General features: G+C 42.3%; 1 protein-coding gene across 5 annotated transcripts in view; it reads right to left on the bottom strand.

Moving 5' to 3' along the window:
• The window catches only part of KLHL32 (kelch like family member 32), a 207072-nt gene that overhangs the window by 145913 nt on the left and 42676 nt on the right, over positions 1 to 18483 (bottom strand). For all 5 annotated transcript variants that reach the window (XR_006289499.1, XR_006289498.1, XR_006289497.1 and 2 more), the window contains exons 2-3: positions 17726 to 17814; positions 14819 to 14999 (exon numbers count right to left, since the gene is read on the bottom strand). Coding sequence is in view for 2 of the 5 variants with exons in the window: in XM_043542675.1 (XP_043398610.1) it covers positions 14819 to 14999; positions 17726 to 17748 (204 nt within the window). In the remaining 3 variants the exon portion in view is untranslated. The remainder of the gene's footprint in view (positions 1 to 14818; positions 15000 to 17725; positions 17815 to 18483) is intronic.

Raw genomic sequence — 18483 nt, 5'->3', positions numbered from 1 at the left:
CCATTTCAGGAGGGTTTTAACTAACTATATTGAGCAGTTTTAATCTTAATAAAATTTGCTAATAGAAGTACCCTTAATTTATATTGTCATATTTGTTCAGCAATAGTTTAATAAATAGGACCAAGTGAGAAATCTGCTCACTGAGCACTTTTCTTTTGTCTTTCATCTCCTTTTGTCTTTCATCTCTTTACCGAGAAATTCTAAAATACTAATTAAAACCTAACAGCTGAATAAAAAAAATAAATACCCTAACAAATGTCATGCTTGTGCTAAATTAAAGGTCATCCCAATAGAAACTGAGCTGCTGTCCTTTTTATGTAATTTCCTCCAGAATAAATGGCTCTCTAAATAATGTCTTCATTCTTAGTTAGCACACTAAACTTGGCCATGCTCATTTGTCATTTGGCTTTGGTTCTTTATAGCCAACATTCAAACTATAGGCCTGATCCAATGGCTATTGAAATCAAAGCAAGACGTACATTGACTTCAGTGGGCATTGGTTCAGGCCTTCAAAGCCAGATTTTTAAAGGTGATTAGGTGCCTAAAGTTGCAATATGGCACCTAGTGGGATGATCAAAAGTGCCTAGACACTTCACTCATTCATTTCAGAAATAGGTTTGAAAATCTGGCCATGACTTCAGCGGGAGTTGAGGGTGCTCAACACTGTATAAGCATGTTCCTGCCGCCTCCCATTCCTTACTTCCAGATGCTAAATGGATATCAATGGAGCTAAAAATATATAATATTTTTTCAGTATTACTTTTCCAAGTAAACAGTTGCTGTAATTGGGACAGATATAGTACGCAATGGTGAATGTGAAGAAGGGTGGCCTGTCCAGTTGCAAAACAATCTGTTTTAAAATGTGGTGCATGCTATGGGAAAGTTTGGAAATGTATGCTGTAAGGATTTCTCCTTAGCACTCTTGTGATTATTAGGCCTAAAAATTTACCGCAGTTGTAAGCTCCTATGTAAAAAGCATATGCATGTTCATAAGATGTCAATATAAGATAAACATAAGAACATAAGAATGGCCATACTGGGTCAGACCAAAAGGTCCATCCAGCCCAGTATCCTGTCTGCCAACAGTGGCCTATGCCAGGTGCCCCAGAGGGAGTGAACCTAACAGGTAATGATCAAGTGATCTCTCTTGATCTCTGGCTAGGCAGCAGTTCTGCGGAAAAGGACCTAGGGGTTACAGTGGACGAGAAGCTGGATATGAGTCAGCAGTGCGCCCTTGTTGCCAAGAAGGCCAATGGCATTTTGGGATGTATAAGTAGGGGCATAGCGAGCAGATCGAGGGACGTGATTGTTCCCCTCTATTCGACATTGGTGAGGCCTCATCTGGAGTACTGTGTCCAGTTTTGGGCCCCACACTACAAGAAGGACGTGGATAAATTGGAGAGAGTCCAGCGAAGGGCAACAAAAATGATTAGGGGTCTGGAACACATGACTTATGAGGAGAGGCTGAGGGAACTGGGTTTGTTTAGTCTGCAGAAGAGAAGAATGAGGGGGGATTTGATAGCTGCTTTCAACTACCTGAGAGGTGGTTCCAGAGAGGATGGTTCTAGACTATTCTCAGTGGTAGAAGAGGACAGGACAAGGAGTAATGGTCTCAAGTTGCAGTGCGGGAGGTTTAGGTTGGATATTAGGAAAAACTTTTCACTAAGAGGGTGGTGAAACACTGGAATGCGTTACCTAGGGAGGTGGTAGAATCTCCTTCCTTGGAAGTTTTTAAGGTCAGGCTTGACAAAGCCTTGGCTGGGATGATTTGATTGGGGATTGGTCCTGCTTTGAGCAGGGGGTTGGACTAGATGACCTCCTGAGGTCCCTTCCAACCCTGATATTCTATGATTCTATGATTCCTGCCATCCATCTCCACCCTCTGACAAACAGAGGCTAGGGACACCGTTCCTTACCCATCCTGGCTAATAGCCATTAATGGACTTAACCTCCATGAATTTATCTAGTTCTCTTTTAAACCCTGTTATAGTCCTAGCCTTCACAACCTCCTCAGGCAAGGAGTTCCACAGGTTGACTGTGAGCTGAGTGAAGAAGAACTTCCTCTTCTTTGTTTTAAGCCGGCTGCCCATTAATTTCATTTGGTGGCCCCTGGTTCTTATATTATGGGAACAAGTATTTCTTATTCACTTTCTCCACACCACTCCCGATTTTATATACCTCTATCATATCTCCCCTTAGTCTCCTCTTTTCCAAGATGAAAGGTCCTAGCCTCTTTAATCTCTCCTCATATGGGACCCGTTCCAAACCCCTAATCATTGTAGTTGCCCTTTTCTGAACCTTTTCTAATTCCAGTATATCTTTTTTGGGATGAGGGGCCACATCTGTACGCAGTAGTCAAGATGTGGGCATACCATAGATTTATATAAGGGCAATAAGATATTCTCCATCTTATTCTCTATCCCTTTTTTAATGATTCCTAACATCACGTTTGCTTTTTTGACTGCCACTGCACACTGCATGGATATCTTCAGAGAACTATCCACGATGACGCCAAGATCTTTCTCCTGATTAGTTGTAGCTAAATTAGTTCCCATCATATTGTATGTATAGTTGGGGTTATTTTTTCCAATGTGCATTACTTTACATTTATCCACATTAAATTTCATTTGCCATTTTGTTGCCCAGTCACTTAGTTTTGAAAGTTCTTTCTGAAGTTCTTCACAGTCTGCTTTGGTCTTAACTATCTTGAGCAGTTTAGTATCGTCTGCAAACTTTGCCACCTCACTATTTACCCCTTTCTCCAGATCATTTATGAAAAGTTGAATAGGATTGGTCCTAGGACTGACCCTTGGGGAACACCACTAGTTACCCTTCTCCATTCTGAAAATGTACCATTTATTCCTACCATTTGTTCCCTGTCTTTTAATCAGTTCTCAATCCATGAAAGGATCTTCCCTCTTATCCCTTGACAACTTAATTTACATAAGAGCCTTTGGTGAGGGACCTTGTCAAAGGCTTTCTGGAAATCTAAGTACACTATGTCCACTGGATCCCCCTTGTCCACATGTTTGTTGACCCCCTCAAAGAACTCTAATAGATTAGTAAGACATGATCTCACTTTACAGAAACCATGTTGACTTTTGGGCAACAATTTATGTTCTTCTATGTGTCTGACAATTTTATTCTTTACTATTGTTTCAACTAATTTGCCCAGTACTGACGTTAGACTTACCAGTCTGTAATTGCCAGGATCACCTCTAGAGCCCTTCTTAAATGTAACTTTTTGCCTGCTTGGAAATTAGTTATGGTCAAGTTGTTCTCAATAATGAATGTTATGAACAAGTGCAAGAGAACCAGACAGAGAAACTGGATTAGTCCAAACAACAAGGACCTGCTGATATGGTTCAAGGACTGTTGAAATCATGATGGTAAAACCAGAAGATTTGGTCCATTAATTTCTGGCTTCACAATTGGCGTGACGGATATTAGGCCTAACTGGTGGACAAAATATTGAGGTGATGAACTATGTAGGCCACCTTTTCCCCCAAGACACAAGGAGAAGACCAGACTAAAAGATTTTTTTCCTCAGAGGAAGGCCCCTAGGGTTTGCTCTTGTTCAAGGAATTTTGTTTTTCACTTGTGAGTCCTGAAAATCACTATATCATCATGACATCCAACACTCAGCCCAGCAGTGGGGATATCTACTTGCCAGCACCGCTGTCAAAGCTGATTCCCCACTCTGGTACCTTGAGTGCAGAGGGTGGGGGCCCGCAAGGATTTTAAAAATTAATACATTCCACTCCAGGGTTGTATTAAACTCCCAAGGTTACAGCTTTTCTCTGACCTTGGCTTGGTAAACACTGCCACCATCCAAATACAAAACTCCTTTTTGAACCAGAAAGGTGCACTTGGGAATTCCTTCCTGTGGGGTACCCTCAAGCCCTTTCTCACACACACACACTTCAGGGAAGAGAGTAGAAAGAAAACCAAAGGAAATCAGCTCTTGCCACCAGCTAATTAAACGTGCACAAACCTCTTAGGACACCAAAAATCCAATCCTGTTCTTAAAAAAGGTAAATTCTATTAAAACAAAAAGAAAGAAAATACATCTGGAACTTAGGCTTTTGCTAGATTTTAAAAGAGCAATTCCAAAAATTAAGCACCCAAAATAGCTTTCTTGGGGGTTCAACTTAAAAGTTACAAGCAAAACACACACATCTGGGGTTAGCACAGAGGAATCCACAAGCCAATAAGAAATAAAAGAAATAACCCTAATGGCGTCTTTCTAGACATCCCCTGATTACTTACATATTTGGGGTTTCGGATAAGTAAGGTCAAGGTATGATTTGATACTTTTTCGTACCTGGTTTTAAAACTTTTTGCAGCATAACTGAAGCCCTGTCCTGCTCTGTCCCCTCTCTCTGGAGAAGGGCAACAGACACAAAAGGAAAGGTTTTTCCCCATTTTAAAAAGTTCTAGCCTTCCCATTGGCTCTTTTGGTCAGGTGCCCACTCCCTTTTCTTTACCTGGGGGACTTTTTAACCCTTTACAGGTAAAGCAAGCAGAGAACAGCCACCAACTGGGACTTTATAGCTCGGTGTTCATAAAAGGGAGCTACCTCCCTTCATTTATCACGACCGCAAACATCTTGTTCTGCCTGCCTTCCTTTTGGGTCACTTTCTGTTCCCCCTGCTTTCTCCTCTCTCTCTCACTCTCAGTTTTTCATCAAATCCTGAAATCAACTGCACTGCATCAGCCCACAGAGATAAGATGATCACAATCCTGTCCTGTCTAAGGAGAAAGGACCCAACCAGATGATGTCCCTGACCAGAATATGAACCAGAGTCCAAGCAACATGTGTTATGGTCAGCCTAACACCCAAAGCATCCATTTGTGGTCAGCCTAACACCCAAAGCCATCCAGTGTTCAAAAAACATCAACAAAAGCCATAATTCCTCTCTTTTTTCTATCCTCTCTCCTCCACCTTGTGTCTGTCTGTCTGAAACAGAAGTGAATACTCTTCGCATATCAGGACTGAGAGTAAAATTAACCCTTTCCTTTATATAAAAGAACGGTTGTTAATAAAATAAGGGACTTTGATACTTTGCCTCCAAAAAGAGAGATTTTAAAGTTTCTGATTACATTTATTTTGCATAATCACTCAATTTTTTTCCAATATAAATGCTTGTTTTAATTTCTTTTTCTTTCTTGTGTTTGATCAATAAACTTCCAATTTTAGAATGAATTATTTTGGATGTTTGAGGGGTTTATAATGAAGGAGGGGACTCCAGGCTGGGGCAGGGAGTTGGAGTGCAGGGGGCGGGGATGAGGGCTCTGGCTGGGGGGGCCAGGGATTAGGGGTTTAGGGTTCAGGAGGGGGCTCAGGATTGGGGTAGGGGGTTGGGGTGTGGGAGGGGTTCAGGGTCCGTGGGCCCAGCGGTGCTTACCACAACTCCTACGAAATGGCCACCAGGTCCCTACAGCCCCTAAGTGCATAGGCAACCAGGGAGGCTTTGCGCACTGCCCTTGTGCCTGCAGGCACCACCTCCGCAACTCCCATTGGTTGCAGTTCCTGGTCAATGGGAACTGCGGAGCCAGCACTCGGGGTAGGGGCAGCACACAGAGCCTCCCTGGCCATCCACATGCCTAGGGACCACCAGGACCTGGCGGCTGTTTCCGGGAACAATGCGCAGCTAGGGCAGGCAGGCAGCCTGCCTTAGCCCCGGGCCCCTGCTGTGCCACTGACTGGACTTTTAACAGTCAGGTTGGCAGTGCCGACCGGTGCCACCAGAGTCCTTTTTGACCGGGCGTTCCGGTAGAAAACCGGATGCCTGGCAACTCTAAATACAGCAGAAGTAAGCGGCCCTGAAGAGCAAAGTTCAGCTTTAGCAAGGTACATTGTACATGTAACAAAATACAAACAATCAGCTGTGCTGAATATATGGAAAGATATCAGTTGACAATACTTTTTCCTGCCAGCAATGGAATAGTAGACTCAAAACTCTCTCAGAGAATGGGGTGCTTATGAAGCAGCTATGAAAGTTACAGGAGAAAGTCCCTGGAAAATCTAATTCTATTTGGCTCATCTTGAACAGAAAGTATTTAAACTATGAATTGAAAATGCTCCCTCTCAAAGATCCAAGTAGTACTGACATTTTAAAAACTGATCTTATTGATTCAGATTATCCTGATCATCCAGTTTACATGAAAGATTTTTGTCGTTTTGAGGTAATTCAGTGGTCTAACTATAAACCCATTCAAATGGAAAATAAGGAGAAAGAGGGTTGTTCAGACTTTGAGAAATTGAAGCATTTCATTTAAAAAAAAAAAAAAAACCCCACACCCCCTTAGGTTATAAAATCAGCTGCTAATATTCCAAATGTGTGCTAGTAAAGTCATACTTTTTAGTAGCAATACTCCATATTTGAACCCTGCAGAAAAGAAGAATCTCTCAGTGGAAATCACATAGCTTGCTAGTACAATTACAATGCAAGTATACATCCATTGACTAACCCAACTTTCCAGAGACTGCTCAATCCAATCCAATCAGCCACCTTAGGCAAAACTTCAGTCTGCCACCAGCCCTTTTCTACTCCTTTAGTAGTCTGTGGGAAACACCCAAGTGTCTCCCCTACTGCTGCCATCTCTACCCCCCGAACCTCATGCATCTGTGTTAGACGATGATGGGGCAGACTCCGGCCCAGGGCTACCAAGGCCCCTGGGCCCTGGTGAGAGACCCCGAGGGATGGGAATAGTCGAACATTCAGGCACCAGCAGGAGGGCAGCTCCCAGGGCCCCAGTTAACAGGCAGCAGCAAGCTGTCAGCCTTATGTCTCTACCCCACATGAGGCCACGCAGGCTGAAGGCGCAGATCTCCCTCACACAGGGGGCAGTTGGCTCCTTCCCACTGGACGGAGTGGGGGTCTCCACACTTTGGCCCCCACACCTGACTTCCCCTGCTCAGCCCCACACCTTGCATTGCCAGTCCTCCACCTCGCCCCAAGCAACCCTTGCACCTTTATGGATGAGGTTCTTGCTGTCCAGCTTGCAGCCTGTGTCACAGTTCAGGGCACATGTATTTCCCCTCAGTAGTCAAGCCAGGGCCACCAACTCTCAGGCTTCCAGCTCCCCAGTCGTTACCTCTCATGGGTGGAAACCTGCATCTCATTCCCTTCTGACTGGGGTGTTTCTAGACTGCACAGTTCCCTGCCTTCACTGTGTTATTCCCAACATACCTGCTTGCTTGCTTTTCAGAGACTGTTAATGGTCTGACTGCCCACAGTTATCGATACTGCACAGCTCTTTTTATGCTAGCCTATTTTATTCTTAAGGTAAAAGCACCACAGTGAAAACAAATTAAATACAATAAAAGAACCTACATCTGTACTAATAAGTTTGTCAGAGGTCCCCCCCCCTTCACTCTGATAAGAGTTCTGATTGTTTATTAGTCCTTCCAATTCTTCCCTAAAGATTAGGGGCCCACCTTGGACCAGAGGTCCTGTCCATTTGGTGGATCAGAAAAGAGGCCATGAGCCAGTTTAAAACCAGGTTATTTCCTTTCTTTGTCCGTTGGTCCCTGGAGACTCCAGTTTGAACCAGTATATTCAAAACTCTTTAGGGGGTGGTGTTTCTCTGGAGATGTTCCAAACTGCATGAGTTTGCCTAATCATCCCCCATCCCCATTCTCCTATTTACATTTTCCATGACCACACATTCATGATCCCTCAACAACACATAAACAATTGCATTTTTAATACAATGGACCCCAATGTTATTAAACCTAGTTCAATAAGGTTTAACTTAATTCACTGAAGCTTATTCAGGACATTGTCAGTCTGTCACAGCCAGGCCCCTCTCCCTGACCAGTTTCAGAGACCTGCTGCAAACAATGGAGGGGCTACAGCTGCCCAAAAAAAGATTGCAAGAACCTTATATAAAGCAAAGTATTAGCAATGCCTATATTTAGGTTGCCTACAAGGTACCCCTATAATTAAGGTTTGGTTATTGAAGGGATCTATGAGATCGGTCATTCTAAAAGCAATATCAGAAATCAGTCCATAGACAAAATTATTGGAAAATTTGATCACAGTGAAGAAGCATAACCAAGGTCAAAAAGTAGAGTCACTTATGTGAAAATGAAGCAATTCTCAGCTATTGATTGTGGTATTTCAATTCACAAGGACTAAGTTTCCTAGCAGATATTGGTATGATAATGTTATTTTTAAGAAAGACACCCCCTTCTCTTGCTCTCTTCTTCAGGAAAGCACTTACAGGATTACACATTTTCAGCAATGGAGCCATCTAAAGTTCATGAAGATAAGAGAAAGTATGCACCCCACTTTCAAGATACTGTACTATCCCTTTTATAAAATTCAAAAACAAGCAAAAGAAAAATGTCAAGAGTCTATGTAAATGAGAATGGGCTTTTATTGTGAGTTTCATGGTATTTGTCATTCTTCTTAGAGCCCCAGCTCCTGGAGTCCTGTGATTACACATGAGAATCTCACTTTTTTAAACCAATGAAAGTTAAGTTTCTAGCCCTAGTGGTTGCAGAGAAAACCTGTAAACATGACCCAATGAAGCCTAAAGGCTCAGAAACCAAAATGTAAACACTTTATATAAAATCATGATTTTAAGCCAACCTCATGATTTTTTATTTGCAGGATGGGGGGGACGACAGTTAGGTGGAAGCTGATTCATTATGTTTGGATGGTTAGGTTTGGCTATACTGCATTTATTTCCTTCCTCACTTACTATCACCCCATGCAACATCAGTCTTATCACCTCACAATTTCCTAACAAAGTTTTTATCTACTAATAGCAGCTATTGTTTGGTTGATTTTCAGCAAAGAAGTGTTTCAGAGTAGGAGCCGTGTTAGTCTGTATCCACAAAAAAAACCAGGAGTACTTGTGGCACCTTAGAGACTAACAAATTTATTAGAGCATAAGCTTTCGTGGGTTACAGCCCACTTCAACGGATGCACAGAATGATGGAACATATAGTAAGAAGATATTTATATACATACAGAGAAGGTGGAATTTGCCATACAAACTGTAAGAGGCTAATTAATTAAGATGAGCTATTATCAGCAGGAGAAAAAAAACTTTTATAGTGATAATCAAGATGCCCATTTAGACAGTTGACAAGACGGTGTGAGGATACTTAACATGTGGAAATAGATTCAGTATGTGTACTGACCCAGCCACCCCCAGTCTCTATTCAAACCCAAGTTAATGGTATCTAGTTTGCATATTCATTTGCTCAGCAGTTTCTTGTTGGAGTCTGTTTTTGAAGCTTTTCTGTTGCAGAATTGCCACCCTTAAGTCTTTTACTGAGTGGCCAGAGAAGCTGAAGTGTTCTCCTACCTGTTTTTGAATGTTATGATTCCTGATGTCAGATTTGTGTCCATTTATTCTCTTGCATAGAGACTGTCCGGTTTGGCCAATGTACATGGCAGAGGGGCATTGCTGGCACATATCACATTGGTATATATATATATATATCTTCTTACTATATGTTCCATTCAACGCATCCGATGAAGTGGGCTGTAGCCCACGAAAGCTTATGCTCTAATGAATTTGTTAGCAAAGAAGTGGTACATTTTTCAGCAGATATTTAAAGTGTGGACAACATGTCCTACTAAATTATAACTATTTTGAGGCAGATCAAATTACTAAATTCTGCATCAAATCACTCCCTCAGTATTTTTCAATAGAAATGATGTATGCAGCTTTTAATAATTTGAACCATCTTAAAATTGTTATTTTTTTCATAGGGTAGCAAGACAAAAATTTATAATGACAATTCACCAAACACCAAGTAACTCAACTGGAAACAGGGTGAGTCACAGTGCCCCAATCTCAAGGTCAATCAATCAGTAAGCAAGACAGGACCCGTTCTTGTCACACTGCTAAAGAACACAGGGCAATCAGGCAGGCTGCAGCCCACTCTTCGTGAGATGTTGCCAGGCATTATATGGGGGTGGGGAATGAGAGAAGAGAGAATGTGCTGGGTAGGAGGGGAAGCCATGTGACTACCACACAACAACTCTTGCAAAGGGAGAGTAACAAATAACTTTGAGAAAGGAAGGGCAGCCCCAATCTTAAGTCCCCAGACACCTAAGTGGAACTGGGGATCAACAAGAGCCCCATTCTCCATCCTTTGGACTTCTTCATAAGGCTGTGGAGTAATGGGAGCTACCTGGAAGTGGGAGGCAGCATGTCCCCAACTTTTCTTCCTGGATCTCTTTAAAGTATCTGGGGAGTACTTAACAGCAGCGGGTGCATGCATCCTACACTAGGCCCTTTCAGCTGGGACAGGAGGGGACAAGATGTACCCCTCTTATCACTTTCCCCTTGCAAGACTGTGGGCACCAGACAGCAGGCAAGAGAAAATACCTCTATAACCTCAAGCCACTCAGAAGGAGAGTAATAAAAAAATCAGTCTGGGAGGAGAAAGAGCTCTACAGCCGTTCCATGGGACCAGGAGAGGCTGTGACAATACATCTCCCTATAAGAGGAAAGAGACAGCACCTATTCCCTCTGAAAAATTAGGAAGCGCCAACCAGACTGGAGCAGGGGAAGACTGAGTTGTCAGCAGCAGAATCAGACTGCAGAGTGGAAAGTGCCCCTCTCCCCATCCCAGTCACTCCTTGAAATCAGACACAGGCGCCCCAACAACCTAGCCCCATAAGGTCGCCAGATGTCTGGTTTTCGACCGGAACACCCGGTCGAAAAGGGACCCTGGCGGCTCCGGTCAGCATTGCTCAATGTGTTGTTAAGAATCCAACTGGTGGCGCTGCGCTACCCGGCTCTGCGCAGCTCCCAGGAAGTGGCCGACATATCCAGCTCCTAGGTGAAAGGACAGCCAGGGGGGCTCTTTGCACTGCTCCTGCCTGCCTGGGAGCCGGATATGCCAGTCACTTCTTGGGAGTCACCTGAATCAGCACCACCTGGAGCCTGCACCCTCCCTTGCACTCCAAGCCCCTGCCCCAACCCTGAGCCTCCTTCCCCACACCCCAGCCCCAGCCCTGAGTCCCCTGCTGAACCCCAAACCCCTCATCCCCAAAGACCGCACTCCCAGCCAGAGCCCTCATCTCCTCCTGCACCCCAACCCTCTTCCCCAGCCTAGTGAAAGAGACAGAGTGAGGGGGGATGGAATGAGCGGGTGGGCATGGCCTTGGGGAAGGGGCGGGGTGAGGTGTTCAGTTTTCTGCAATTTGAAAATTGGCAACCCTATCAAGCCCCTCTGCGCTCCAGGAAGAAGAGGAGAAACAGGTGTCCTGGCTGCGTAGGGCCAAGAGAAGCAACATAGTAGGATCAGCAACTCACAATAAGAATAGTACATGTATCTGGCAAAAGTGTTTTCCCCTGTTAAGTGTGGAGGTCCCTCTGACAGCAACAAGGGAGAGAAATTGGGAAAATGTACTCAAAAACTGGAAGTTAAATTGATTTAGTAGCCCTTGCAGTGAAAGTAACTGGTTTCAAGTTGAAAGAAAAGAAGTACTAGTGGCACCTTAGAGACTAACCAATTTATTTGAGCATAAGCTTTCGTGAGCTACAGCTCACTTCATCGGATGCATCCAGTGGAAAATACAGTGAGGAGATTTATATACTCACAGAACATGAAAAAAATGGGTGTTATCATACACACTGTAAGGAGAGTGATCACTTAATTCCACTGAATGCATCCGATGAAGTGAGCTGTAGTTCACGAAAGCTTATGCTCAAATAAATTGGTTAGTCTCTAAGGTGCCACTAGTACTCCTTTTCTTTTTGTGAATACAGACTAACATGGCTGCTACTCTGAAACCTGATTTCAAGTTGACAGTGTTCCTTTTATGTATATAGCAAGCTAAACCTCAACATTAACAAAAAATTTATCAGGTTCCAGGGGAGGACGAAGATCCTGTTTAGACAATTAAGGATACAGAATATCTAGCAATACATGGGTGTTAAAAACATATAATTACATGGAATGTAATATAATTATAATGGAATGAAAAGGTCACTGTAAAGGCGTTTAATGCTACAACTACTGTAGCTAAAAATTTAAATAACTGTATTTTGTTACTGAAAACAGACTTTTAAAGCAATTACTCCTCTAGTCTCAGAATAGTGTCAAGGTGACTCACTACTTAACGAGATTTCAAAATAAACTTATAGATACTTATAGTTTAGAATCTCTCTCTCTGTCACTCACTCACTCACTCACACACACACACGCAGTGGGACTGGTAGCAATGCCTATAAATTAAGGTTGCACAACACTTCCAATTAGAAGACCTGTTTTTCAATTGCTTTGAATTTCACCCAACTTTCATCATTTGGGCTGAAATTTTCTACACTGGGTGTCTATGTCAAGCTGAAATTTTTTCGAATGTTTCAGCCAAAATTATTCAGCGGTTTCTGAGAACAAACGACAGGGAAGATATGTTATTGTGCCATGTTAAAACATTTAGGTGATGTTTTCTGTGAAAAGCTCTAGCACCCCAATGTTTTGGGGCATGGGCTTTAAATTTGGCAGAGGGGTCATCCCCATGAAAATCCACCCAATGTGGTCAAGTTATAAGCCTTTGGGCGGTGGGGAGGGGGAAGAAGCACAGTTCACACATGCTCCATAGTGGCTTACTAGAACTTCACAGCTAAATTCCCAGAAGATTCCAGCCACACTGGGCATGCTGCAGCCTGGGGCTGAGCAGGATTTTTCCTGCAACTGCGTGCTGCTGCAGAACATGCTGGAGGTGACCACCTGAACGGTGAGCAGGGAGCCTGTCTCAACTGTGCTCTGAATGAGCCCCCAGCTATGCAGAGGGAGCATGGAAGAGGAAGCTGCTTGGTTTGAATGAAGAGTGGACAAGAGCTGGACTTGCAGCAGGCGTAGGGGGAGTAGACAGGGGACATGGACCCTGTGGGCGTTGGGGGAGATTAGGACTGTAGTCTGAGAGGGGATGAGGAGATTGGGAATCTGTGTGGCAAGGAAAGGGAGATCTGACAGGCAACTGGAGGAGAACAAACTGGATGGGCAAAGAGACTGGGTAAAAGCGCCAGAGAAGGAGGGGATGCAGATATTGCATGTGGAGCATAAGAAGGGAGACTGGGAGCCAGCGGGTATGAGGAACATGAATGGGGTGTCTGGCAATAGGGAAAAGGAGACAGATCAGGTGAGGAGCTGGGAAGAGAGGACTGGGAATGGCAACAAGACTGGGACAGGGAGTTTGAAGGGATGAAACTAGCACTTGCTGGGAAAGGAGACTGGGCCTACCTAGGTGAGAAGAATAGTATTGGGACAAGAAGCCAGGGGAAGGAAAAAGACATGGACAGGCTGGAAGGGACAGGGCAGAAGTGATCCAAACAAGGCAGAAGTGGTCCAGTAGTGTAAACTCCCCTCCAAAGGCTGGAAGGGAACTTCAAGATTCCCGAGTCTCAGCATGCCACTGCTATCAGCAAATATGAGAAATCCTCTGGTAAAGTGTCCCATCCCCCCTTAGTGACGGTCCACGTGGAAGATGACAACCTACTATTTCTATTAGTTACTCCTTTACCGCAAGGGGTATAGGTCTTTGCTGTAGATCTAAAGGTTCAAACCTTGATCATGATCCATGTGGGCATCAACATGCTCATTAATGATCTGGAAAAGGGAGTGAACAGTGAAGTGGCAAAGTTTGCAGATGACACAAAATTATTCAAGATATTAAAATCTAAAGCAGACTGCGAGGAGTTTTTAAGGGATCACACAAAACTGGGTGATACCAGGCAACAAAATGACAGATGAAATTCAACACTACTAAGTGCAAAGTAATGCGCACTGGAAAAAATAATATTAACTATGCATATACAATGAGGGGTTCTAAATTAGCTGTTACCATACAAAGAAGAAGATCTTGGAGTCACCATGGATAGATATATGAAAATGTCTCCTTAATGCACAACAGTGGTAAAAAAAAAAAAAGGTTAACAAAACGTTAGGAATTATTAGCAAATGGATAGAAAATAAGACACAAAACATCATAATGCCACTATATAAAAGTATAAATGGTGTGGAAAAAGTCACTAGAGAGTTGTTATCCACAATTGCCCACAATACAAAAAAAGGGTTTACCCAACGAAATTAATAGGCAGCAGTTTAATACAAACAAGAGAAAGTCCTTTTTCACACAAAGCACCTGTGGAACTCATTGACATGGGAAATTATAATGGCCAAAAGTATAAGCAGCCTCAGAAAAGAATTAGATAAGCTCATGGAAGAAAGCATCTTGGCTAATAGCCTTTGATGGACCTCAAGGATGCAATCCCATGCTCAGGGCAACCCTAAACCTCTGAATACAGAACCCGGGAATGGAAGACAGGAGTGGATCACTCTAGAATTGCCCTGTTCTCTACACTCTCCCCTGAATCTCTGGTATGGGCCACTGTCAGAGACAGGATACTGGGCAACATGGGCCAGTATGGTAGCTCTTATGTTCTAATATGATGCCACATAATGCAATTCCCACTTTTTCAGTTTGCTTTTTTTAAAAACCTAGGAAATTACAGACACAAACCCCTGTACCTCTGTTAAAAGAACACTCTTAAAAAGTCCAGACTCCAGATTAAAGACAAAAACTAAATTATACTCTGAATTAGAAAAAATTGAAAATAATATTCACACTTACAACAATTATGGATACTTTAATAGCATGATATGCAACTAAAGTGCATTATGTGCATTTCAAAAAATATAAATCTCATCCATTTCAAAGACTCAGATTTAAATTGTAACTTGCTCAGCATGGAACCCGCAACCATTTTTTTCTTGAAGTTACATCATATTTCTTAGTGATTTTATAAGGGAAAGAAAACGCGAAGGTAAACTTACTCGGAAATAATCACTGCATGCTGCAAGTACTGCCTTATGGGCATGGAATTTCTGTTCTTCTGCAATGAGGGTGATGTCACAGAGTACACCATCACTTCTTTGTTGGTTCAGGGCTGCCAAGACAGCATCATTATGTGAACTGGATTGGCAAAGCCTCTGACCTGTCAGCATTTCTTGAATACTGCAAATGAAGGAAACAAAGAGAGTCTATCAACAAACAGAAGACCCAACTCTGAGGCTCAGTAGTTAATGCTGATCAACATTTCTGGTTTAAAAAAAATAAAGCAGCTTGTGCCCAAACAGAGAGACGCTTGTATGTGGTATGTTTAGCATAGGAAAAGTTTCACATAATTTAGTTTTATTTTGGATAGAAAATATGTTAGATTTACAACAACTCAAAGGCCCTGATTCTTTTCTCCTTTACTCCACTGTTGGGTTCAGTGTCCTGATTTATACAAGTGTTAAGTAAGAGGAGTATAAAAGTTTGGGGTTTTATCATCTTCTCACAGGGTAATAGAAAAACAACCAAAGTGGCCTAAATTAATATATTAGTAGAAAGGAATATTGAACATTCATGTAACCAACTCTACAAATTGTCTGGCTCACCTATTATCATCAAAAACAGTTTCTACTACTCCTACTTTGTAAAGAATTCTGCTGTGCAAGCCAGAAGAGATTCCATCTAATTTTTCCTTAGCTATGCTGGTTCAGCTGAACTAATGGAGGTAAAAAGTAGTTCCGATTAGTTAAAATTGTCACTAAAAAAAGCAGATATGACTCTAAAGCCTCACAAGCAGCAGATCTGTGATACCAGAACGTTCATTTTTTTTTTACTATTACTTTTCAGATAATACCTGCAATATAAGGTGTCAAAGCAACAGAACATACTATTCCATTATTCCTTGGTAATATTGTAAAAGTGGTTTCAACCAATAATTAGTCATCTGATATCAACTTTTGCTACATTTTCACTTTAAAATAAGAGCATATTTTAAAACAAATAAGAAGGGGCTAGATGGCTGAGGAATAAATAAGAGACTAGAGTCTTTCACTTTTAGGTTGCTTCTTTAAACCCAATTCAGAATAGCTGTAACTTAAAGTTGCCAGATGGCTACTTGGTGGTTTGTGTTAAGGGCTCAGGTGACTCTTACATGGTGCTAAGGATCAATACAGGTGCTTTTGCAAAAAGCATCTCCTCTAAATAACTCCCTGGTGTTTGGACAAAGCCATGGAGCTGATAGTCCCTGAGCTTCTGTGCTTCCCTGCCTAGATCTGCCTGATCCAAATCTCCTCCACTCCAGGAAACTGAAAGGACAACCTGATCATATGTATATAAAAAATAATAAATACATGGAATGGAGAAAGAAAAAAAATCCACATACAACTGGCCAGATCCTCTGCTGGGCTAAATCATGTGAATTGTATATGAATTTATACCAGCTGAGGGGCTAGTCCTTTATTTAGTTTCACACCAAAGAAATAAGTGCAAAACAATTTCTGACTATTCTGCTTGTGGAATCCTATTTATATACAATAAAGTACAGTTGTCAGGAAAGACAATCCTGTAAAAGCAATTTCTTGCTGTTTTACATTTATTTCCTTTCTGTAACTTCCATAGGAAATTCACTAAGTTCAGTCAAGATTTATTATTTTAAGCAGTCAGTGCTGTAAGTTCAACCTGATAACTAAAAAAAAAAAATCCAACTGTGTTTTTTCAGGTTCATTCTTCAGCACCAACAATAAGGAACCTGGAACCAAAGAAAAACCATCAATTCTGTTCCTGATGCTTGAGGAACAATAGAAGACAGTTCGGTCACGTGCATCCTGCTTTCCCATTTCTAACAGAAATAAAACACTGATTTTGTCCATAAACTCAGCAGAGTTGGAATCAGAGGGAGCAAATATTTGTAATGCACCAATCTCAACTTTCAGTAATTTTTCTGATTACAACCACATACTTACATACTTGCATGATATGTACAGCTGCATGTTCATTATGGACAGTTTCAACTGAAAGTTATAAACATGAGACCATTGATTCACAGGCACACTGTGCCGTTTTGTACCATTCTGCGAGTACAAAGTGGCCATAAAGCATAGTAGATCTAGGCAGTTCATTATCCCCCATGTCTGAGGGAATCTTCCAGTGTTGGGGTCATGGCAGAGGGAAAGGATGTATCGTGGGATACCACTGCCAAGTTGGTCCTAGTGAGATGTAGGCAGTGGGTATAAACTAGAGCAGCCTCCAGGGAACCAGACTGGTGATAGATCCTGCAAAAATTCCATAGCATAAATATATTTTGTATAGCACCCTCTGTGCAAACATTCCCAAAATGAATTAAATAATAATTATTTCCTTAAGTAAAGTAGCCAGTAAGAAGCATAAACAAGAGAGAAACAGATTGAGGTGTCAGATGGATAAGGAAAAATGGAAATGAGAACTTTGGAAGGGCAGAAAGAGGAAGTGCATGAATAAGCCAGCCTTCTTACAGATGGCCGTTGGGAAAGTGCCCCAATCACAGCAAACAATCGCCAGCCACCATTATGGCTGCACCAGTGCAAAACTTCACTGACTCCAGGGTTTTTTTTGTCTACACTTTGGGCATTCACTGGCATTGAAAATACCCCTGAGCAAACTCCTAACGTAGACAAGGACATAAAGAATGAGAAACAACAGGGAATTGGAGAGGATTGTGGGGTTCAAGTAAATTACTACTGTCTCATTCATGCTTCATGTTGTTCATGATAATGGCAACAGCAACTCTTAAAGCAATCTCTTCCAGGTTATAATTTGGAGATGCAGGTGTTAAATGAATGCTTTTGTTAATGCATCATATGATGACTAATGCTTCAGTAAACACCATGCTAAGTGACAATGACATCCTGCCCTGCTTTAAAGTAACATACCTGAGGCACCTCTCAGACGGCATCCTTCACGTTTGTTCTTCAGAATCTCAATACTTAAAATCTTGTGGAGGAAGAGGAAAACATTACAGCTAAAAAAGACAGACAGAGAGAAGGTATATTAAAATTTGAAGCAAAGGCAGCCTTAGCCTTAAAGGTCAAAGCTTTTAGGAGGCCAAACTCAAATTCAACATTTTTTGTCCATCCTTGTCACAAAACATTATTGGCTAGATTGACCCTGGCCTAGAGATAACTTCCTCCCCTCTTTTCTTCCCCAGCACTTCCCACATAAGCCCAAGTGACAACTGCAGTCTCTGAAGTCACAGGCATGCTCCCTCCCTGACACTAGGGAGACATATTACCCAAACAAGGTGGGCTGGCAGTGCAGACCCTCAATACTAACCTGCAGAGTTGGCTGGCAGGCAGGGCCACTTAGAATGGTTCAATGTGCATACTCTCCCTGCCCACCAGACAGCTATGGATGGATTACACATCCACAGACACAATCCATCCTAAAGGTCCTCCCAAGGTTAGTGGGGCTCTGCACTACCCTCTATTCAGAGAGCTGTCTGTATTACTTTCCACCACCGCCCACCAGGTGCGTAATTGCAAATTAGTTATTTATGATTGTAAAAGCTCACTGACTAACTCGCTTTACCATAGCAAAACACTGAAGTATTGGCTGTTAAAGCAAAGAAAAACTTTTCACCAATATAAACCTGTACGGAAATAAACCAAACAAATGTGATGAGATGAGAATG

Source organism: Chelonia mydas, chromosome 3 (assembly GCF_015237465.2).
Source record: "Chelonia mydas isolate rCheMyd1 chromosome 3, rCheMyd1.pri.v2, whole genome shotgun sequence".
NCBI classification, from domain to species: Eukaryota; Metazoa; Chordata; order Testudines; family Cheloniidae; genus Chelonia; species Chelonia mydas.
Note: the sequence above shows the minus strand (reverse complement) of the source record. Positions and strands in the feature narration are given on the sequence as shown.